Source organism: Daucus carota, chromosome 2 (genome assembly GCF_001625215.2).
Source record: "Daucus carota subsp. sativus chromosome 2, DH1 v3.0, whole genome shotgun sequence".
Taxonomy (NCBI): domain Eukaryota; kingdom Viridiplantae; phylum Streptophyta; class Magnoliopsida; order Apiales; family Apiaceae; genus Daucus; species Daucus carota.
Window position 1 is genome coordinate 39,490,072 of NC_030382.2, and position 23,158 is coordinate 39,513,229.

The 23,158-nt window shown below is 35.9% G+C and overlaps 1 protein-coding gene across 2 annotated transcripts in view; it reads left to right on the top strand.

Annotated features, from left to right (window-relative positions):
- LOC108208758 (uncharacterized) overlaps positions 1 to 23,158 on the top strand; it is a 42,845-nt gene that overhangs the window by 8,750 nt on the left and 10,937 nt on the right. For both annotated transcript variants that reach the window (XR_010288900.1, XM_017379282.2), the window contains exons 8-31: positions 138 to 538; positions 3,434 to 3,557; positions 4,115 to 4,210; positions 4,331 to 4,402; positions 4,805 to 4,942; positions 5,626 to 5,779; positions 5,933 to 6,300; positions 7,046 to 7,506; positions 7,604 to 7,945; positions 8,290 to 8,514; positions 9,677 to 9,767; positions 9,927 to 10,004; positions 10,126 to 10,416; positions 10,593 to 10,790; positions 10,888 to 11,373; positions 12,045 to 12,206; positions 12,351 to 12,680; positions 12,772 to 12,854; positions 12,942 to 13,046; positions 13,498 to 13,726; positions 14,259 to 14,624; positions 16,190 to 16,291; positions 16,376 to 16,528; positions 17,236 to 17,324. Coding sequence is in view for 1 of the 2 variants with exons in the window: in XM_017379282.2 (XP_017234771.1) it covers positions 138 to 538; positions 3,434 to 3,557; positions 4,115 to 4,210; positions 4,331 to 4,402; positions 4,805 to 4,942; positions 5,626 to 5,779; positions 5,933 to 6,300; positions 7,046 to 7,506; positions 7,604 to 7,945; positions 8,290 to 8,514; positions 9,677 to 9,767; positions 9,927 to 10,004; positions 10,126 to 10,416; positions 10,593 to 10,790; positions 10,888 to 11,373; positions 12,045 to 12,206; positions 12,351 to 12,680; positions 12,772 to 12,854; positions 12,942 to 13,046; positions 13,498 to 13,726; positions 14,259 to 14,624; positions 16,190 to 16,291; positions 16,376 to 16,528; positions 17,236 to 17,324 (5,144 nt within the window). In the remaining variant the exon portion in view is untranslated. The remainder of the gene's footprint in view (positions 1 to 137; positions 539 to 3,433; positions 3,558 to 4,114; positions 4,211 to 4,330; positions 4,403 to 4,804; positions 4,943 to 5,625; positions 5,780 to 5,932; positions 6,301 to 7,045; positions 7,507 to 7,603; positions 7,946 to 8,289; positions 8,515 to 9,676; positions 9,768 to 9,926; positions 10,005 to 10,125; positions 10,417 to 10,592; positions 10,791 to 10,887; positions 11,374 to 12,044; positions 12,207 to 12,350; positions 12,681 to 12,771; positions 12,855 to 12,941; positions 13,047 to 13,497; positions 13,727 to 14,258; positions 14,625 to 16,189; positions 16,292 to 16,375; positions 16,529 to 17,235; positions 17,325 to 23,158) is intronic.

Consider the following 23,158-nt stretch of genomic DNA (forward strand, 5'->3'; position numbering starts at 1 on the left):
GAATTTTCTGGATTTCAAGTAATCATTATTGTGGTAAAAACTACCCTTAACTAAAAATATCTGATATTAGGTACTTTACTGTATACTGTATAGTAAATGTCTCCTCTAGAGATTTATATTTATTACATGTGATGCAGATATTGATGATCAATATTATTATATCCCTCCTCCATATGGATGATCTGAAAGCAACACCTCTTGGGGCAAGCCATTCAGAATTACCTAATACATTTAGCGTTGACTATGCTGACGCTGAAAGTCACGGAGAAGGAAACGAGATGGTTGTATCTTTCACAAAGTTGATACTTAAAATATTGCAGCAGAATCTACCTTTGGCCGTAGCTGAACAGGATAGTTCACTGAATGCTAATCAAAGACAAGGCTTGGAGTGGAGAAGCCTACATGCTAAACGTTTTATTGAAGATTGGGAATGGCGTTTGTCAATCTTACAGTGTCTTCTACCATTATCTGAACGCCAATGGAGCTGGAAGGAAGCGTTAACTGTATTACGTGCAGCCCCATCAAAGCTACTTAATCTGTAAGTCAGCATAGATTGCTAAAACATCCTTATGGCTTATTGCAGAATGATACTGTTTATGGTTTAAAAAGTACAAGCTGCTTCTGGAAGTTACTAACTTGCAGGAGACATGGAAATAAATTAATAGAAATTAGGATAAAAGAGTTTACGAGGAAGAAGAAGACATAGTAGGAGATAAGGTATCTATATGATGGCAATTTCATTTCATCAATAACATAAGTGTGTTTGATACTTCCATACAAAATAGATCCTTACAAAGAGCTTGTTATCTTTTCTATGGCACATGAAAGCTATGTGTATGTTGGTTGTGTTAGGCAATTACATTTTATACGTCACGACGGGGGAGGCAAGGTAATAATTAGGGTTTCTGGGGTATTAAAAGATCTTGCAAGAGAGATATTAATTCAACACAAAAAAGTCTCAGTATATATTAACTCTGAATGAATTCAAGCTGAACTACCAATATATGAAAGCCTAAATTACTGTCCCAACTCAAATCATACTCTAGAGGTATTAGATAACTAAGTAAGGATTATTAGTCTAGATTAAAACGTAAGAAATAAAATTTTTTAATCAGCTTCCTGAGTCTTCTATATTGTTTCCATATTGTTTCATGGTGCTTCTGTGCTCATTGCTATCGCTTCCAAAGGCCACAATAGAAGAACATGAAACCAGCTCCTAGTGATACAGACCTTACAACACGATACAGGCAGTGGAATATACAGACTTTTATGTATTAGGTTTCACAAATTAATTATTAATATATTTCGAAAAATCTTGAAGTATACCACATTACTGTTTTTTATTTAAACTAGAACAATTCTTACCAAAAAATTATCAGATGAATATGCAATTATAACAAAACCGCATACTCCAATAATATTTCCTTATAACATATTTACCAACACTTTGTAAATCTTAAAAATCTCTTGTTTTTCATCATCAAATTATACAAACTATCAACACAAATTGAACTTAAAAAGCGGAGATAAAAAAGTTGGAGAATTAAGTTGATAAAAGTTTGATTTGCTTATATAGACATGTAGCTGCAGAAAAATAAAAATTTCTGAAATATGTGACACACCATGCATTAGTGGACATCCGCCACTGATTACAGGCTTCATGTTCGTCCACTTGGGAAGGCCCATACATCTGGAGCTTGAGAAACACCGTATATTGTGGTCTTATGTTTTAGTCCTCAACTTGTCTGTGATGATATCAGTATGCTCCCTGATTCCAATAACACAGAACTGATGTGTCTATTTTGAACTTTTCGTAAACTTAGCCTATGTTAATAGTCATGTTTGCAGCCTTGTACGCCTGGTGTTTTTGTTATGTGATATTCAATCAACACTCCACTACGGGAAGCCCTTGACTTCATTCGTATTTTCCAAACACTCGTTTGCCCTCTCTGTACAATTGCACTTGGGGGGGGGGGGGGGGGGGGGGTTAGACAACCTGTATCCTAGCCAGCTATGTCAAACAAGCCTGCCAGAATTGGCTCGAGAAAGAAAGGTTCTATCGCTTAGTGTTATAACATTGTATTTTTATGAGGCTTGATATCTTTAAAGAATAATTCGTAAGTATATTAATGAAGATGAGTAAATCGGCCCTTGAGTAGTCTAGAAAAATTCAAGGCTCCATGCTTTGTACAATGACACACCTTAAACATGGAGCAATAAGCAATATATTAAATAGTATCATTCTTGATGCCCAGCCAGGAAAAATACTGATATAGTTGTTCTAAACTGGTATCTTTGTCTTTTGTTATGCAACTCGCTGAAAGTTTTTTCCTTAGATTCTCTATACTTTGACCCACTTGCTTTGTATTTTAAAACACATAAGTATGATCATTCTCTAATACGGAAAACTTAATACCTACGGCACTGTAAAATAATATACAAGGATAGTTAACCCATGAACTTTGCCTCACATCTCAAATGCTAATGATGACTTGGTAACGTAATTGCCAAGAGATAGCACTATCACTATTACTTGAATCCATCTGTCAGGTGTCTCAACAGATACTCAGTCTTGAGTTGCTATACTTTATTTTCATAGGCTTTTATAATGATCTTGTAGCATTTAAGTGATTGGAAGACTACTTTATATGTTTTTCCAGAAGATGTTTTCTTTTATAGCACATTGGTTTTGGCCATTTTTACGAATATGTTCTCGTGTGCCAGACATTTGTGATGATTGTTAGGAAGTTCGATTTTCACTATATTTTTTTGATTTCAGTTACATGGCAATGTTGTCGGTGTATTTCTGGAAAAGTAGAATACAAAAATGCTGAAGTTGGAAACAAGGATATCAGTCAGCAAACTCTGTATACAATTCTTTACAGAATCATTTTGATATATTATGAGTAAAATGGAAATGTAGTTTACATATACTAGCCATATCAATACTACAATTTTCATTTTTAGCCACTGGAGGGGGCTGCACTGTCAAACCGTATGGCATTGTCAATGCCAGTGGATCGCACCCCGTGGAAGGGACTCGATCATTATTAATACAAGAATTACTGTATAATAACGAGTCACTACCCTAACAGACTAAAGCACATGAACAATTGGGTTTAATATAAATATATAACTGAAGTACTGCTTATAATATATATATATATATATATATATATATATATATATATATATATATATATGACTATGTGTGTGTGTGTGTGTATCATTTTTCTGAATACACTATATGATAAATTATTTAGAACTCTATTTTTCTGATTTCCGTGCCTTGTCATATTATAGAATTGTTATCATTTATACATTTTGTGGCATGCTATAGCCAATATGGCCCCATGATGAGTGGCAACTTTCTCCCTTTTATGCGATAGCCATCTGTTCGGAGATTATAAACTTATGTTTAGCTATTGTGCAGTTGCATGCAAAGGGCTAAATTTGACATTGGAGAAGAAACTGTACATCGTTTTGGATTATCACCAGAAGATAGAGCAACACTTGAATTGGCTGAATGGGTGGACGGTGCATTTAGACGAACATCTGTATGAGCTTTATTGGTGACTGTTCTATTGTGTATATTATGCATATTTTACAATTAGTAATCAAAGCTTGATGAATTTTTATCTGATCTGTTAGTTTCCTTTAAAATACTGTTTACTGTATCTGATTGTACGTATGATTTTCCATTTACTCTTGCCTTGTTAGCTGTAGATTAGAGAAAGTTTTGCAATGAACAAAGAAGATAAGCATCTTGAAGATTGAATTACCTTTATAATGTAAATTAATAAAAACAATTCACATACACACAGAACTTGGTAGAGGATATTAAATTGCGACTTAAGATATGTTCAGATATTTCTGATTGTTAGTTGCAGTATTAAGATTTTGAGGAGTGTCTTTTCCTAGTTATCTAACTTGAAATTGTTGCCATTGTTCGTAATGCGTAAAAAACTACTTTACTACATCTTTTCTTGATTATTAGATTATATTAGTGCTTGTTCTTTTCAGCAAATTCTATTTTTTCTGTAGATGCGTTATTTTTGTGCATTTTTTTTTAATATTGACCGTGGTTCGTGTTTTCTCATTTTTTTTTTGGCAGGTGGAAGATGCTGTGTCACGTGCTGCTGATGGAACCTCTGTTGGTCAAGATTTGGATTTTTCCTCTCTTCATTCCCAATTAGGTCCTCTGGCAGCAGTAAGTGAATATAATGATTTACTATTAATTTAAGTAATTTCAAGATTTTACCTTTTTCTTTATATAATCTGTATAGTACTTTTAAATGCTGACATATTCTTTTTTTTTTTTTTTTTCAAGATTTTGCTGTGCATTGATGTTGCTGCATCTTCTTCAAAATCTGCAGATGTGTCTTTGAAGCTTCTAGACCAGGTATATCAACTCAAGTGTTGTGTTGAATGTTGATATTGTAAAGTGTGGATGCAGCATTACTTTATTCTTGCCTTTAGTTGTTGATCTTTTATAAAAATAATTGGGTATTCTATTTCATGTCTTCAACGAGTTGGTACATAGTACTTTATTATATTTATGTTCCCCTCAGGCAAAAACTATGTCCAGTCTGTGCCTTACAGATATCTGTGTGTATGTATCTTAATTATTTGAAAGTCGAAAAGTGTTGGCATGGGCAAACTTTCCTGGTTATTTTCTTATTGTTCTTGCCTCTCAATCTTTCAACTTTTTTGTTTTGGCCCTTGCATATCAATCTCCCAGTGATATGAAGTGTAATACCTACATATATTAATGAAAAAATCTATTTTGTTGTCTCATCTTCAGGCTCAGGTTATGTTATCTGAGATCTATCCAGGTGGTAATCCAAAGAGAGGGTCAACCTATTGGGATCAGATTCATGAAATGGCTATAATTTCTGTTGTGAGACGTCTTTTGAAGCACCTTCATGATTTGTTGGAACAGGTAATAATTTGAATTTTGTTTCTGGTAGGAGTCCTCAGTCGATTCCCCTTTCCTGTCTATAATGATGACCTCTTTACCCTGCATCAATCCTATAACTCTATAGATACATCCAGGTTGGTGAAAATCGTGGAAAATTGATAAAATCTATAAACCTCAAATGGAACTTATCTTAAAAAGCTTGTTAATTGTGTACAAACTAATACACATTTACACTGTGCTCCCGAGCTAGATATTGGAGAGAAAAGAAGAGAACGGGAGAGAAAGTTAAAAAATTTTCGCTTCTAGTTGTGCTCCAGAGTATTTGCTGGAGAGAAGAAAAAAGATTGAGAGAGTTTTAAAAAGTCTCCTCAAGAGTTTCTTCCCAAAGTTTGCATGATTTGGAGAGAAGCTCTCTCATTCTAGTAAAAAGATTTCCCTCCATGCCTATAATTTTAAAATTTTCTTCTATCTTGTATAAAAAACTTGGGAGCACCTGAAAGAAAATTTGTTCAGCGCTTTCTCCTTCCTTTTTTTTCCCTTAAACAAAAATCTCAGGAGCATATTGCAAAAAATAACTGCATACTCGTAACTTGTAAGTTTGTTTTCTGTCAAATATTGAGTGTTAAGTCGCCAATTCCACATGCTGTATATAGTAGACAAGCTTTTCAATTGTACGTACCTGATTTTACAGCTCCATTTATCAGGATAAACCACCAGTTCTTCGGGCTGTCTTGTCTGGGGAGTATATCCTATCTTCATCACAGGATTTGAACCGACAAGGACACAGGGAACGTGCTCTTGTTATGCTACATCAAATGATTGATGATGCTCATATGGGAAAACGACAGTTTCTGAGTGGTAACCATATTATTAAGTTTAATTTTAAACTTTAGTAATTTGTGAAAACTTAGTTGGTTATTTATTTTTATTTGGAAAAGTTATTTTTATTCATATTGTTTGTACTGTTTGAGATTGGTTCATAAGAATCTATTGTTGCTTTGGAGATTTTAGGTAAGCTTCACAATCTTGCTAGAGCCGTTGCAGACGAAGAAAACGAAAAAAAATCTTTAAAATCGGAGGGATCGTATAATGACATGAAGGCTGTCTTAAATCATGACAAGGATGGGGTCCTTGGATTGGGGTTAGTAGTCTCCAAGCAATCATTGCCTGGTTTGGCATCTGGAGAAATTGGTACAAATTCAACTGGATCTGAAACTAAAGAGACCGGAAAGAGATTGTTTGGTCCTTTGAATGTGAAGTCTTCTACATATCTCTCCCAATTTATCCTCCATATTGCTGCCATTGGTGACATAGTGGATGGGGCAGATACAACTCATGATTTTAACTACTTCTCTCTTGTGTACGAGTGGCCCAAAGATGTAGGTTATATATTTTCATGCACAATATTCATACTCGATAGTAATCATTCATACTCTACAGTGATCAAGACGTGTGCAATATTGGCACCACCTCTAAATAAAAATTATGTAAGAGCTTTAGTTGCTAGGATACAAAAATTGAAATTAATGAAGAATCTTAGAATGTGTGTTATATTTGCTTCTTTTTTTTTTTGAACTTTTTATCTATGTAGGCTGCATTCCTTGCCTGGGCAATAGGTGCAGACTTGACGGCTTTCTATATGCTCTAGTATTTCAAGCATTGCATATAGTTTGTTTCCCCATTTTGTGCACTTGTATTTGAGGGCTATAACCAACTTACTCCCAAAGCTAAAATTATATGCTCTTCTGTATCTTTGCAGAATTATATTGTATTGTATATATTAAATTTGTTTCTTGTTCTTAATTTTCTTAATGTTTTAATAAGAATGGGAAAGTAATTTGGCTACCCAGAAATATAATATGTGAAAAACATACTGTGTTACAAAAAACCATTCACAAGGAAATATCACGCACTGTAGTAGAGCGAACAAAGATGAGCAGTTGACTTAACAAACAACTAAAGCTCATATAGGTTTTTAATCTGATCCTGACCCTTCTAATACAGTAGATGTATATGGTTATAAATTGATAGGATAGATAAAATGTTTGCCTTGTCTAACATAGAGATGTCTAATTGTAAGTTGCATAAATGGACTAAGTAGCTATTGTATTAATTTCATTTCAGCTTTTAACTCGTCTGGTATTCGAGAGGGGTAGCACAGATGCAGCTGGAAAGGTAGCAGAAATTATGTCTGCTGATTTTGTCCATGAAGTAATTTCTGCATGTGTACCTCCAGTATATCCTCCTCGATCTGGTCATGGATGGGCATGTATCCCAGTAGTTCCCACAAGTCCAAATGGCTACCCTGAACGTTCATTACTTTCCCCTTCATCTGGAGAAGCTAAGCCAAATTGTTACAGCCGTTCTTCGTCCATACCAGGAGTTTCTCTGTACCCTCTTCAGTTGGATGTAGTGAAGCACCTTGTCAAGTTATCACCAGTGAGGGCTGTCTTGGCATGTGTTTTCGGAAGTAGTATATTATACCGCGATAGTGACACCACTATTAGTTCCATGAACAATAATGTTCTGCAGACACCTGATGCTGACAGGTTATTCTATGAATTTGCTCTTGACCAGTCAGAAAGGTTAGTCTCTGTAACATACAGGTTGAATAGTACTGACTGTTGCATTCTTTTTTTATCAAGGTGATATTGTTGTTTTCTCATTCTATATTGGTGGCAGATTTCCGACTTTGAACCGCTGGATACAAATGCAGAGTAACCTCCATCGAGTGTCAGAATATGCTGTACTGGCTGAGCAGGAAATTGGGGAAGATGTAGATAAAAGTGAAGCAACAACTTCTATTAAGCGATTCCGCGAGAATGATGGTGATTCTGAATCAGAAATTGATGAGATAGCTGTTAGTGATAAATCTACACTGCTGCCAGACATTATAAATAAAGGAAATGCTGTTTCTGATCCTTTGCTCGACTCGCTCAAGCCAGAAGGGGACAAAGTTGATACAACAGTTTTCCTTTCCTTCGACGGGGAAAATGAAGCGCCCTATGAAAGAGCTGTTGAGAGGTACTATGGTTCCCTTGTACAGAGTCGGTTCAATATGTATTAAATACTCAATTTATACTTTCTGTTTGTGTGCATCACACCTTAACAGTCCGGCATGTTTAATTTGTAACTTCGAGATGCCATGCATGTTTGTCTTAAAAATCATATTTTTAAGTTTATATATTCATAACGCCATCATATTACTTTTGTTATTGTTCGGATGTTACCCAAAAGGAGCATGCATCATACATGCTTGATGCATTAAGTAGTGAAATTAATACATTATGAAATTTGCATGTTGCTCTAGGCTTGGACCACTGAAAAGTAGATGATATGCATTTACTAAATCTTATTTGTTATGGTAGATTAATCGATGAAGAAAACTTAATGGATGCTCTTGCTCTTTCGGATCGTTGCCTAAGAAATGGAGCTTCAGATCATTTACTTCAGCTACTTATTGAACACGGTGAGAACAATCCGTCATCATCTGGAGAGTCTCAAGGTTTTGCTAGTCCTGGGTTATGGAGCAGTAGTTGGCAATATTGTTTGCGTTTAAAGGATAAACAACTCGCTGCTAAACTTGCCCTCAGGTACTTGCACGTTCCTGATTACTAGAAATTTATTGTTTTTCATATTTTTCTTATATTTGTTGTGATTTATGATTTATCTAGCGTCCATAAAGTTTTTTAAATATTACGGGCTTATATTAATTTTAGTTGCTGTATGATGTTAGCATATTGATTCACACACACACACACAGGCCAACATTCCAGGGATGTACTTCTTATATGGAGTTACATAGTTTACATTATTAATCATCAATTTTACTATAAATTCCATTATAAAATACATATAAAATGTGATTCTAATATAAAATACTATAACATATATCTATTATAAGTAATTTAACACTTAAAATTTGAAGAAAAAAGTTTATTTTCGAAACTGATTCTACAACAGAATAATTCTGGATGATTATTATTTTGTTATAGAATCATGTTGAGATATTGCATAATTTTAGATGTTTTTTGGAATAAAAAAATTATATAACTTCGTTTTGGATATAATAATCCAATTTTGTAATTATATTTCATAAAAATTATAATAGACATATATGCTCTGTATATATTTATAATGGTGTGCTACGTAACTTCATAGAAGATGGTATGCTATGGAGTGCTACCCTATATATATATATATATAAGCAAATGATCAAATACAAACCAACTCTTAAATACAAACTAAAAACCAATTTTCCAATATATATATATATATGTGTGTGTGTGTGTGTGTGTGTGTGTGTGTGTGTGTGTGTGTGTGTGTGTGTATGTGTATGTAGAGGTGTAATATATGTATATATCCTGCAACTTATTTTGATAGGCTTCTTCAAACTGACTGTTAGATTCTTAATTAAATATGAACATGACTATTTGAGAGATGTGCAAGTTGATTTGACTTATTAGTAACTTATGAAGGTATATCATAACTGTGCTAATTGCTAAGGTCCCACTGAGGGCCACGAAAGTTAAATATGGCAACTTCCATTCTTTTCATATTTCAGTTGTGTCGCATTTTTCGGGTTCATCATGTTTCTTTTTCCTGTGTGTTCATTATCATGGTATATATCCAAAAGAAGAATTGGGGTCTTTTATGACCATTTACGGATTTCCCCTGTTCACCTGCTGTTAGATTTGATTGCTACTCTTTTGTGGTAAGAAATCTGTTGCTAATTGTAGTCTGATTCTATTGCAGATATCTGCACAGCTGGGAGCTGGATGCTGCTTTGGATGTTCTTACTATGTGCAGTTGCCACTTGATTGAAAGTGATCCTATTAAGAAAGAGGTGTCTGATCAGAATAGTTCCCTCCTATTTGAAACCATTTACTGTGGTCACAATTGATTTCAACTGTATCAAATGTTAATTTGTATGTGTTTATTGATTAATTAAGGAAACATGTGGTACTTGGCCATAATGTTTACTGACTACTTTGGTGTAATATAGGTTGTTTCAATGCGGCAATCGTTGCTGAGATACAAACATATATTACGCGTTGACAATCTACATGAGAGTTGGCAAGAGGTGGACATATGATATCGACTTTTGGGGCTAATAAATTATTACTATTTATATGCCATACTACTTGTGTTCATGGTTATTTTTTCGTTGCCATAAAATTTTAAAACTATCTTGAGTGTTTTAGGTTGAGGCAGAGTGTCAGGAAGATCCTGAAGGTCTTGCTCTTAGACTGGCTGGAAAAGGAGCTGTCTCAGCAGCTTTAGAGGTAGCTGAAAGTTCAGGACTATCGATCGATTTAAGGAGGGAGCTGCAGGGTCGTCAGCTTGTAAAACTTCTTACAGCAGATCCGCTTAATGGTGGCGGTCCAGCAGAAGCTTCACGCTTTCTTTCGTCCTTGCGTGATACTGATGATGCTTTACCAGTTGCGATGGGCGCAATGCAGCTTTTGCCCAATTTGAGATCTAAGCAGCTTCTCGTAAGTGATTCTGGGGAGGTTCTTGTATTCGATCTCCCTGTTTGTTGCCTTGTAATGTGATGATTGATGATTCGCACTTTAGTAGTAATGTTTTTGCTTTAAATTACCATTTCAAAGAGTATGCAATTGATTGATCTGGGATCTTTGATGCTTAATTGTTAATTTTCTCGGTGTAGGTTCACTTTTTCTTGAAGAGAAGGGATGGTAAATTGTCAGAAGTTGAAGTTTCTAGACTCAACTCTTGGGCATTAGGTCTTCGTGTGTTGGCTGCTTTGCCATTACCATGGCAGCAAAGGTGCTCTTCCCTCCATGAGCACCCTCATTTAATTCTGGAGGTTCTTTTGATGCGGAAACAATTTCAGTCGGCCTCACTGGTACCCTGGCTACACTATTTAGAATCACTAGAGAGTTTATGTTTGAAGTTTTTAAGTAGGAAGTTCACACAATTCTTCTCTCGACCTTTTTGCGCAGATACTTAAAGAATTTCCTTCGTTGAGAGATAATAGCAGCCTGATTGCTTATGCTGCGAAAGCTATAGCTGTCAGTATATCCTCTCCATCCCGAGAGCATAGGATACCTTTTTCAGGAGCAAGACCAAAACAGAAGACGAGAACAGGCACACCCACAAAATCGTCTTTTACTAATGGCTTAAGTAACTTGCAAAAAGAGGCGCGACGAGCATTTTCTTGGACACCGCGTAATACTATTGATAAAACTGCTCCAAAAGATGTTTATAGAAAAAGAAAAACCTCTGGATTACCACAATCTGAAAGAGTTGCTTGGGAGGCAATGACTGGTATCCAGGAAGAAGGTGCTTCATTACACTCTACTGATGGTCAAGAACGACCTTCTGTCTCTATCGCCGAGGAGTGGATGCTAACCGGTGATCCTATAAAGGATGAAGGAGTTCGTTCTTCTCATCGATATGAAAGTGCCCCTGACATCATTCTCTTCAAGGTAGAATATATAGTTCCTTGGTGTTCTGGTCATGCCATTATTTCCGATTTATGTGTGTTTTAGAACTAAGAATAAAAAATACTAATTAGCAAAAAGGATACGTTAATAATTCTTTTTAGAAAGTTCTACAATGAAAATCAACAAAATGATACAATTGTGGACCTTTAACGTACGGAAACTTAGAGATGCAGTTATGGTTCATAGAGGCCAATAATGTAATTATGGCTACTACTTCCTTAAAAAAGGAAAACTGCTGGAGGGTCATTTTTCACTTTTTAAAGTGTTTTTTTTACATATGTGATATCTGTGATAATTAAAGTTTATTATTGCTTTTTGTATGTAATATGTGTATGTTATGCAGTTGTGGACTTATTGCATGCCAAGTAAATCTTAGTGGTCACTTTTCAAGAGAAATTTATTGGATTTCATTTCAGGAAACTAAAAAGTACCACAAATGTATCATTATGTATAGTGGAATCAGCCTGACATGTTTTCATTATAGGCATGTCAGGGTCTGCAGAAATCAAATACTGTTTCTTTCATGTTGTTGCATTGCTGTCTTTAAGGCACATCAAACTTTTAATAGACAGATAGAACTTCAATAGCTTACTATGCTTCCAAGTTGCTGTTGTTTAACTAGGTAGGTTTATTTTTGTGTTTATACCTTATAGGCACTGCTTTCTTTGTGTTCGGATGAAACTGTATCAGCCAAAGGTGCTATGGAGTTGTGCATTAATCAGATGAAAAATGTCTTGAGCTCCAAGCAATTGCCAGAGAATGCATCAATGGAAATCATTGGTCGAGCTTATCGTGCTACTGAGACATTTGTTCAGGTATGCTTTCAGTCCTTTGAATATATATTTTGATTGGAAGCAGCATATACCAATATTAAAGATCATATGGACAGACTAATGCTGAATGTGTGTGCATAAATGCATGTACACAAACTAATACGAGGTACATGTGTGAATATACAGGGACTTATTTTCGCAAAATCTCAGCTCAGGAAAATATCTGGGAGTACTGACTTTGTAAGTAACTTGGAAAGAAATAGGGATATTGATGATGCATCTTCTGATGCCGGCAGCTCTAGTGTGGGCAGTCAGTCAACTGATGAACTTTCTGAAGTTTTGTCACAAGCAGATGTGTGGTTAAGACGTGCTGAGCTCCTTCAAAGCCTTCTAGGATCTGGAATAGCTGTCTCCCTTGATGATATTGCTGATAAGGGGTCTTCTGAACATTTAAGGGACCGGCTGGTTTTAGATGAACGATACAGCATGGCTGTATATACTTGCAGGAAGTGTAAGGTATATCTATCAAAGACTACCGAGACTTTTATCTATTTGCTCGTGATTTCATTTTCAATTAACCGAAATTCGTTTTCTGGTCTCAACTTAGATCGATATATTCCCTGTTTGGAATGCTTGGGGTCATGCTTTGATTCGGATGGAACACTATGCACAAGCACGCGTTAAATTCAAGTATGTTGGATCCAAAATGCTACAATGTTTATATTTCTGGTTTTTCAATATGTATTCTGTATTATGATAAAATACGATGATCTGTAGGCAAGCACTTCAATTGCATAAAGGTGATCCTACACCTGCGATTCTGGAGATCATTAATACAATTGAAGGAGGTCCACCAGCTGACGTTTCTTCTGTGCGTTCCATGTAAGGCAAATTCCGTGTTTCAATATTTTATGTCTAATTTGCAAGAGACATTGAGATTGCTCACTGAGAGATATAAATGCTATAGTAAAAATAAAATTTTGGTTTGCTAAACATTTGCTAGACTATCTATCTTAAAAGCTAGTATCACACAGAGCTAATTCACGGTTGTGTAACAATACAGAATAAATATATTTGAAATCACAGCACAGCATACAAATAAGTGAGGAAGTATCCACAGAAATCAGGCAGATTGGCAGCATACAAATAATTGTGCACTATCCAGAAAGAACGCTTGCTCTTGTACTGTATTTATGTAGACAGAAGCACAGCATGTTTTCTAATGTAGCATACCCTAATCTCATAGGGCTTTTATAATATGTATCATGATTAATTTGTATTTCACAGGAAGTTGTATAATGCAATTCTTTCTTTCTTTGTACTTGTAATGCAGGTATGAACATTTGGCTAGAAGCGCACCAGCAATATTGGATGATTCTCTTTCTGCCGATTCTTATCTAAATGTTTTGTACATGCCATCAACCTTTCCTCGTTCGGAAAGATCCAGGAGATCCCAAGAAGCTGCAAATGATAATACGAATTACAGTTCAGATTTTGAAGATGGACCTCGTAGTAACTTAGACAGCATTAGATATGCCGAATGTGTTAACTATCTACAGGATGTAAGCTTCGACATTTTTCTTGCTGTGATATCTATTATGGACCTGCAGTCCCTTGTGGCTATTATCTATTGTTATCTATTAACAACTGACAATATTTACTAGGGTCGCGCTCAAGAGAGAACCAGTACTTAAAATAGAACCATGGAACCACTAAGGTTCTGCCGCAGAACCCTAAATTTTAAATAGATTTTTAGGATCTAAATCTAAATACATGTTTTTTTCATGTTTTTTCATCGTTGTGTGTGTTCAAAAATAATTTTAAAATATAATACATAGATATTGACATTTTTTTGCATGTGAAGTTCTGCCGTAAAACCCTAACTAATACTTAAGTTCTGCTGCAGAACCCTACCTAATACTAGAAATAAGGTAAGGGTTCTATGGTTCTCTCTCTAATGGTTCTCTCTTGAACATGACCCATATTTACTACTCCATTTATGTTACTAAGTGCTAGTGGTGGTTATCTATTAAGATCTTCATCATAGCACCATAATTATGCGAGGTTGTAACTTCTTATACTTCTACTTTGCAGTATGCACGACAGCATTTGCTTAGCTTTATGTTCAAACATGGGCACTTCAAAGATGCTTGCTTCTTGTTCTTTCCTCCGAATGCTGTTCCTTCTCCTCCCCAACCATCATCACTTGGCTTGGTTACTTCATCATCTTCCCCTCAGAGACCAGACCCTTTGGCTACTGATTATGGAATTATTGATGACTTGTGTGATTTGTGTGTTGCTTATGGTGCAATGCCTGTTTTGGAAGAAGTATTGTCATCAAGAATGTCTTCAGCGGCATCAGAAGATGTGTCTGTGAATCAGCATACAGTGGCCGCACTTGCTCGCATCTGTACCTATTGTGAAACTCATAAGCATTTTAATTTTCTATACAATTTCCAGGTACGGTATATTTCCTTGAACTCTACCGTCTTTTACATCTAATATCTAAAGAAGCAAGTAGACAACATAGACTATTTAATTTGATGAATGTATCTGATGCAAGAGTTATTTTGCATGATGAGAAAAGCTGGAAATAATAGGTTTATGATCTCTATGAAGGATAAGATTAACTTCAATAGTTTAAAAAGAACCAGCAAGAGGTCCCGTTTTTATATGTATGTAGCTGACATCATGATATGTATCTGTCTGGTTAAGTACATGTCAGCATAAGTCAAAGTTGCCAAGATTTTTTACATCATCAAATATGGGCAACCACCCCTCTCAACCTCAGCTATAATTAAACTAGTCTAAGTGTCTAACCTTACATTTTCTGCTTATCAATAATATCCTGTAAGAAAAAGTTTAGTTTTCTTAGGGTTCTGTTTGGAGGTGCTTCAGTACACAACAAGAGTGCATACTGCATAAACTCCAAAAGGAGATCTTTTGAGCTGGTAAATCGACAATGAAGAGGAAAATTATAAAACGCTATGTAGAAGAGTTTTCAAAAGAAATTTAGTTTAAACAGATATGATAAGTCATCTTGTTATAAACATTTCAAAAACCTTAGCTTAATCTTTTGCTAATATTGTAAATTCTGACCATCATAAAATGATAATTGGTTTTCAATATTTTGTTTAAAATTTACTATAAATACAAAGGGTTTAGTTTTTTGCCAGGGCTTTGAACTAGTTTAGTATATGCACATTACCTGACCTATTTCTTCTTTAACAAGGATTTAAATTTTTTTGTTATGCTGGATAGCTGAGTAACATATTAGACTCTGTGACCGTAAATGAATGTGCCTCTTAAACGGCTGCTCTGCCGCCACACACACACACATATTCCCAGGAAAAATGCATTATGTTGATTATGTTACTTGTGCTCCGTTCAGATACAGGAGTTCACTTTTGAATATTTGAACATATCCAAGTTATCTGGAGAATGTTAGCAGCAACTAGGATATATGGATGCAATATATATATATATATATATATATATATATATATATATTATATAAGCAATTGCTCAAATACAAACCTAATTAGAGTACAAACTACAAACTTAATACAAGCCCTTAAATGAATCTAATCTAATGACCCCCTATAAGTCACCCCACACAATTAAAATACACCTTTACACATGATCTAACATAATCTCCTCTGTTTTTAATTTGATTTTTTTTGTCAATTGGTGAGCTTTTTCTGAAATCTCACTTCCCTGTATTTTTCTTCATCTCCCAACGATCAATTTGCATTCCATATGTGTTATACTTCAATGTGATTTAGATTTTTTTTATTTTAGTTTGTATTTTAAGGAGGTTTGTAGTGGAGAAGGACCTTGTGTATATACAATTATACACACACACATATACATATACATACTGATATATTCTCTAAAAAAGAATAATGCAAAAGGCCCTCTTCATTTTGCATTATTTTTTTGGTTTTTACTTTAACTTTTAAGGCTACAATGTGTTGGTTTTTTCATGTGGAAATTCTTTGATTTGAACTTGTATGATAATCCAGGTTATCAAGAAGGACCATGTGGCTGCTGGGCTTTGCTGCATTCAGTTATTTATGAACTCTTCTTCTCAAGAGGAAGCTATAGCACACTTGGAACATGCCAAGGTCAGCCACTAGTCCATCAGTCCTTCCAGTTGCTAGTTTTTTGTGCTAGTTATCGTATTTACTATCTATAATTCTCTGGTGTAGATGCATTTTGATGAAGGTTTGTCTGCACGATCAAAAGTAGGAGACTCCACAAAACTTGTGACCAAAGGCGTCCGTGGCAAAAGTGCATCAGAAAAGCTCTCTAAGCTCTCTGAGGAAGGACTTGTCAAGTTCTCTGCTCGCTTAGCCATACAGGTTAGGTATTTAAAGTATTAAATAATTTAAAGCAAAACAACACATTTTAAGCATTGAAAAAGAATTTTTCAGTCAGTTAATGTCATGCCTACAGATCTAAGTTAAAATTATTCATATAGTATTTATGTCAAATTGATAAACTCTAGGAGTGGTTCTGAAGTTGAAGTGAGCTATCTGTTAGTTTGTTAGATGACTTGCTTAAAAAAGATATTCAACATGGGTTCCTCAATTATGAAAATTTGTGTCAGTAAGCATCAAGAAATCTATGTTTTCTTTGCAAGCCGAGTGACTAGATATAGGGAAAGAGTCATGAAGAGTACAAACTAAAGGGGTCATACGGGAAGGAGTACTAGAGACAAACTGATAATATTGATCCTAAAGATGACCTGAATCACGACGTAAGTGTGCATGATGTTCTAGCATGCATATTCTCACTAGATCGATACATGCTAGCAGAATTAGATAGTCAATCCATACACGAAGATCCATCAATGTGAGAATGCCTTTGCAAAAGTGGCTTGAGTTCTGGTCTACATATGATGGTGTTGGTAGTTTTGGATTTTAGATGAGCAGGAAAATATACTTGTTGGTCATGGTCATGAGTGCAAGCTTTTTACATTTATGTATAATGTTAAAGGGTTTGCATTGGTTGATTTTTCAATCTGTTTTATCTGTACCTTAGCATTGAGGATGCTTCTTGGTTGCAGGTGGATGTTGTAAAATCATTTCATGATGCAGATGGATCACAGTGGAAGCACTCTTTATTTGGAAATCCAAATGACCCAGAAACTTTCAGGTTTGTGGTGTATGACTAAGTTGTTTACTTCTATCCATGGTTATTACGGCGCCCGGATACCTTGGAATCGACTAGTCGACAAGTCGCCCAACTTAGTCGAAAAAAGTCAAGTCGTGATATACATGTATGTGTGTGTGTTTAGGGTCGCGCTCAAGAGAGCACCAATCCTTAAAATAGAACCTTGCAGAACCCTAAATTTTAAATAGATTTTCAAGATCTAAATCTAAGGCTCTGTTCACTTGGATGGAATGGAATGAGGGGAGAATGGAATGAAAAATTATATATAAATTTTATGGAGAAAGAAGAAAGTAAGAGCTAATAGTGACTAAATATGAATGAGTTCAATTTTTTTGTGATAAAGATTGTAAAGAAATATGATGTAGAGATGGAATGAGCATTCCTTCCACAACATGTGGGATAGAATTCTAGTTAAAATAGTAGGAATGGAATGATTGAAGGAATGAAAATTGTATACATTTTCTTTGATCAACACCATTTTTGAGTACAAAATTTATTCCATTCTCCCCCCATTCCATTCACTCCAAGTGAACACAACCTAAATACATGTTTTTTGCATCGTTGTGTGTGTTCAAAAATAATTTCAAAATATAATACATGAACACAACATTTTTTTGCAGCTATAGAACCCTAATTAATACTAGAAGTAAAGCTAAGAATTCTAAGGTTTCTTAGGCTAAGGGTTCTAAGCGGATCATAACCCACATATATATATATATATATATATTGTTAGGTCCTATAAATTCACTATATAATCTGATATAGCTATCACAATCTGTAACACAGTAAGACAATATAAGAGATTGAAAGCAGTAAACTCTTATATTCACAAAGCTTTGAAGGTTACAAACACTCTCTCAGTGATTTATATTGTATCACTAAGAGCTGCTAGGGTTCTTAACAATATACTCGATAACTCAACTCCTATAGAGTAACCCTAATCTGTGTTTATATAGACACAGTTACAAAATCAATCTCTGATTTGATATCCTATAAATCAGCTATGAATTCTATCAATCAAAGATTGCTCCAGTTTTCTGTTTAGTTTCCATAGTCAGCAAATCACTCCTCAGCTTCTATCCTTCCTTGAAGTATATCCGCTTCTGAGCTCTTTCCACGTGTAAACTCTGTCGAGTCTTGACTATGTAAACTCTGATCAGACTTTATTAAACTCTGTCAGACTTTGCTAAACTCTGTCAGACTTTGCTAAACTCTGATCAGCTTCCAGTTTAAACTCTGATGATTCCTGTTCTAAAACAAACCTTAAGAACATCAGTAATCATCAATTATATCTAACAATCTCCCCCAACTTGTGCATGAGTAAATTATGTGCAAGTTAACAGATAATTGATGATGTCAAAACATTTAAGTCAAATGCAACAGAGTTTAACTATATAACAGAAAACTTTTAAAACTTACAGATACTTTACTCCTTAGCTGCATAGACACCATTTGCTGTCTTTAGATACTCTCTGAGGAGTTCTTTTTCAGCATCATCAAGCACTGTAATCATTTGTCTCTTGATCTCTCTCAACTCTGGATCTGAAACTCCAGTTTGATAAATTGCAGCTCTGAGATCATAGATCTTGTTCTTCTTCAAGTCTCTATCCAGCCTTATATTGTAAGCTTTATCAGACTCTTCATTAAATGCAAGAGTTCTGATTCCACCTATCGTTTCAATCTTTGCTGAATTTTTCTTCATCTCCACCAGCTGTCCTTTATGATTGAGATATTTAGGAATGAAAGGTCCAGCATTTTTATTTCCTGTAATCCCCATCTTTCTTCTGATTTGATCTTTCAGCAGGTTAGAGATGTGTTGTCCTGACTTGTTCTTTACTTGAAATATGTATGATACATATCTCAATTCTTCCCAGTGTTTAGCATATAGATCTGCTTCAAGCACTCTAAACACTGTTCCATCAGACATGAAGTAGATAAGGATATTATCTCCTCTGTCATTCTTTACCAACTGGACTGAATCAAGTTTGTCCATTTTGTCTTGCAATACCCCAGTCTTGGGAGCACAGAGAGATGAGGGGTCATCTGGTCTTGATCCTATACTCTGATCAAATTTTTCATATTTGGATCCCAGCCCTCCTTTATCTCTTCCTGCCTTTTGATGAGAAAATGGTTTAATTGAGCCTTTTTCAAAACTTATTTCAGTCATCAGAGTAGGTTTTGCAAATCCAGCCAGTGGTGTAGTTGTTGGTTTGAACACAGCTTGAGCTTTGTCAGAGACTGTGTCTTTCTTTGCTTCTTTATTGACTTGAGCTGTGTCAGAGGTCAATCTTTCTTTTTGAGGTTCTGCAACATGAGCTCTGTCAGAGATTGCAGCTTCTGTTTTCTTTTCCTTCACAACTTGATCCTTGTCAGAGGTTGTAGGCTTCTTCTTTTCCCAGCCTTTCTCCAGATTTTCATCTACTTTGCTTTTACCCTTGGAGGTGTATTCATCTTCAGAGTATACCTTTTTGACTGGTAAACTCTGATCAGCAACAGTAGCTTCTTTGATCAATATTCCCTTTTCTTTTGGCTTGGTAGTTGACTTTGCAGGCTTTTGGATTTTTCCTGACTTTACTGCTTCAGCATGTTCTTTCTTTAGTTCTTCTTCTTCTGCAGCAATCAACTCCAAATCCAAATTTGCTTCTGGATTTTCTTGTTCAAAAACCAATCTAGCAAGCTCTTCATCAGTCATGGGTTTGTCTGATCCAGTCACTGGTCTTTGATTAGATCCAGATGTGATGTTGTGAGTTGGACCAGACTTTGTGCTTTGCTTAGATGATTTCTGACTGTCAGAGTTTGAAACTCTTCCACCAGTCCCTGCTTGAAATCTTTTGTGCTTTGTAAAATCATCAGCATCATCATCATCATCCTTTTTCTTCCTTTTCAGAGATTGAGTAGTAGACTTGCATTTGACTTGAGCTACTCTCTCCCCCTTTTTGACATCATCCTCATCAGGAATCAGAATGGATGTGATCAGAGAAAGTGAAGTTTGGATAGCTTCAAGCTGTTTGGACATCTTTTCTTGATTGGATTCAATCAAGGTCATCCTTTGGTTAAGAGATTCATTTGTAGTGACCAGCTTCTGTACACTTTCTTTCATAGGATTGATGGTCCTTTTCTTTTCCAGGTCATTTGTCTCCTTGACCTTTGCCACCTCTGTTCTTAGACTATCAATGGATTTAGATGTCTGGGCATGAGCAGGATGAAATGTCTTCAGATATAGAATTGTGCCCTTGAGGCTTGACATAACATCAGAGTTTGTAATTTTCTTCTCTGCCATAGCTAAGAACTCTTCAGCTTTAGGTGTTTCCAAGGAGTGCTGGTGACTCAACCAGAGTTTATCCCAGACTTCATTTGGTGGATCAACCTGAAGATCCCTTGGGAGTGGCTCAGAGGCTGTATTCAGAGTTTGTAGCCTTGCATTGAACTGGCTAGTAGACTCCCATTTCTGTTGTGACAAAGGGATTTCAGCATTGTCATCCTTGTCAGTATCTGAACTGGTATCATCCTCAGTATCAGAGTTTGCTTTTTCATCTGCAGGAACAGGATCTGCAACTTTCTCCACATTTTCCTGAGCAGATTTTCCTTTATCTTCAGACTGTGACTTGATGGGCTCTTCACCAGTCTGAGCCAGAGATTGTAAGGCTTCCACAGCTACTTTGTCAGTTTCATCAACTACATCAGACCTGTAGTTCTCTGGAGCTGTATCATGAACAATGGCATCCTCAGGAATTTTCATTGGAGATTGAGGAATTGGACCATGATCAGATAATGGAGTTTGAGAATCAGACAAATTTGCTCCAGCTTCAGTTGTAGCTTGTGCATCACACTCTATTTCTTCATCTACTGCAGATGCTGTAGAAGTTGCTTTAGGAGATGTTGTAGGAGATAATGGTGTGGCATCAGTGATAGGAACAGCTTGAAGAGGTTCCACCATCAGAGCTTGAGAAGGATCAACAGGAATTGGACTTGATGGTGTTTGCTCTTCTTGGATAGTGAAATCAGTAATTTCAGATTCTGGAATCTTGGCTCTCTGTGGCTTGTGTGCCCTTCTTTTGAATCTAGCTGGTTTTTGTTGAGGACTAGGCTGAGCAGGTTCATTGGTTGTTGTAGGTGTAGGTTCAGAGTTTACATCTTGTGCAGGTTCAAGATCATCAAAGTCATATTCTGCAACAAGCCTTCTTCTTTTCTTCTGCTTTGGAGGAGAAGCAGCTTCAGAGTTTACTAGAACATCAGAGTTTGGGGCTTCAGAGTTTGTTGGTTTATCAGACTTTGTCTGTAGAACTTGTGTATCAACAGAGGTTCTTGTTTTTGTTGTAGAGGGTTGGTCATCAGACTTTGTTGATTTGGATGGTTTTGTAGTTGATGATCTGGATTTTCTAGTGACTGTGGGAGAGGTTGGATGTTGTGGTTGAGGTTGTGGTTGTGGTTGGGGTTGGTGAGGCTGTGGTTGTGGTTCCTGAGGAAGATTCAGCCTTGCCCTGAATGGAGCTGGGATTTGCAGAGGCCTGAGAACTGGTCTCTTCTCATCTTTAGATATGAGATCCTTAAAAGCCCTTTTATGAAGTTTAAAAGGCTTGATCTCATCTGCAGCATCAAAATCCACTTCTCCAACAGTGGCATTAAACAACAATTGACAAAATCTTGAGAAATAAATGACTTTTCTGTTCTCAAGCATTCTTTCACCAATATTTCTAAGAACTAATCTACCAAAATCAAAAGCAGTAGAATAGATCAGAGAATACCCGATTTGGAGCATGTCCATTGGAATAGCATCCCAGTTGGTAGATTTCTTCTGGAAAGCTCTAGTAATGCAATCAAAGAAAAAACTCCACTCCTTATTGAGCCATGGACGCTTCAACTGACCCAGTTTATCCAGAGATTCGTAGTACCCCAAATCAAGCATCATCGTTCTGAGATTTGCATCTCCATTCGTAATGTATGCAGGATGTTCCGGCAAGTTGAGTGCCTGACGAACAGTTGCTGGAGTAACTGCATACTCCTCCCCGTCATAGGAAAACACAATTGATGGTGATCCATCTGCACCACCATTGTCATATGTACCCGTCCTCCAAAAGCTGATGATTTGGCTTCCTGAAAGTCTTGCAGGAGCGGTGAGAGCTGTACCGATGACACTCTGTGCCAAGAATCGCTGAAAGGGATGATAATCCCTTGGAGCTTCAGCAGTGTCAAGAATGGCTGCATAGTTATTTGGAACAAATTCAACACCTGCCAAGATAAAAGCTGTAGTGGCCATTAGATCAGAGATTATGAGAAGAAGATGTTTGAGGAAGTGTGTAGATGAAGATTTGAATTTGCAGAGAACAGAGTGTAAGAGTGTTGGTTAGAAAGTGAAAGTAGAGAGTAAGTGTAAAATTGAATAATAAAATCTGATCTGAAAAACTCTTCAGATTTTGTTGAACTGAGTACGCATGGGCTTTTTGTTCAATTAGACACCTGTCAAAATGTAACTGGTAGATGAATGTTAGTGGTATAGAGAAACGAGAGTAATCATCATGAGTGCAGTAAAACATGCGCAGTAATAAATGCTGATTACACGTTCTCCTATTAAAAAGTTGTGCATGTAAACCCACTAATAATACATCCGTTTGAAACATATTCTCTTCACATTCTCTGAATATTTGAAATAAAAATCAAGATCAAATCTCTCGAATTTTAAACTCTGAGATTTAAGTCAAAGAAAATAAATTTCTACAAACCTCAGAATAAAGACATAATTTTCAGAATATTCATCAATAAATCAGAGTTTGTTCTAAAATCCATAGCTCAATAATGTGCCTGTGAAATGTGTGTGT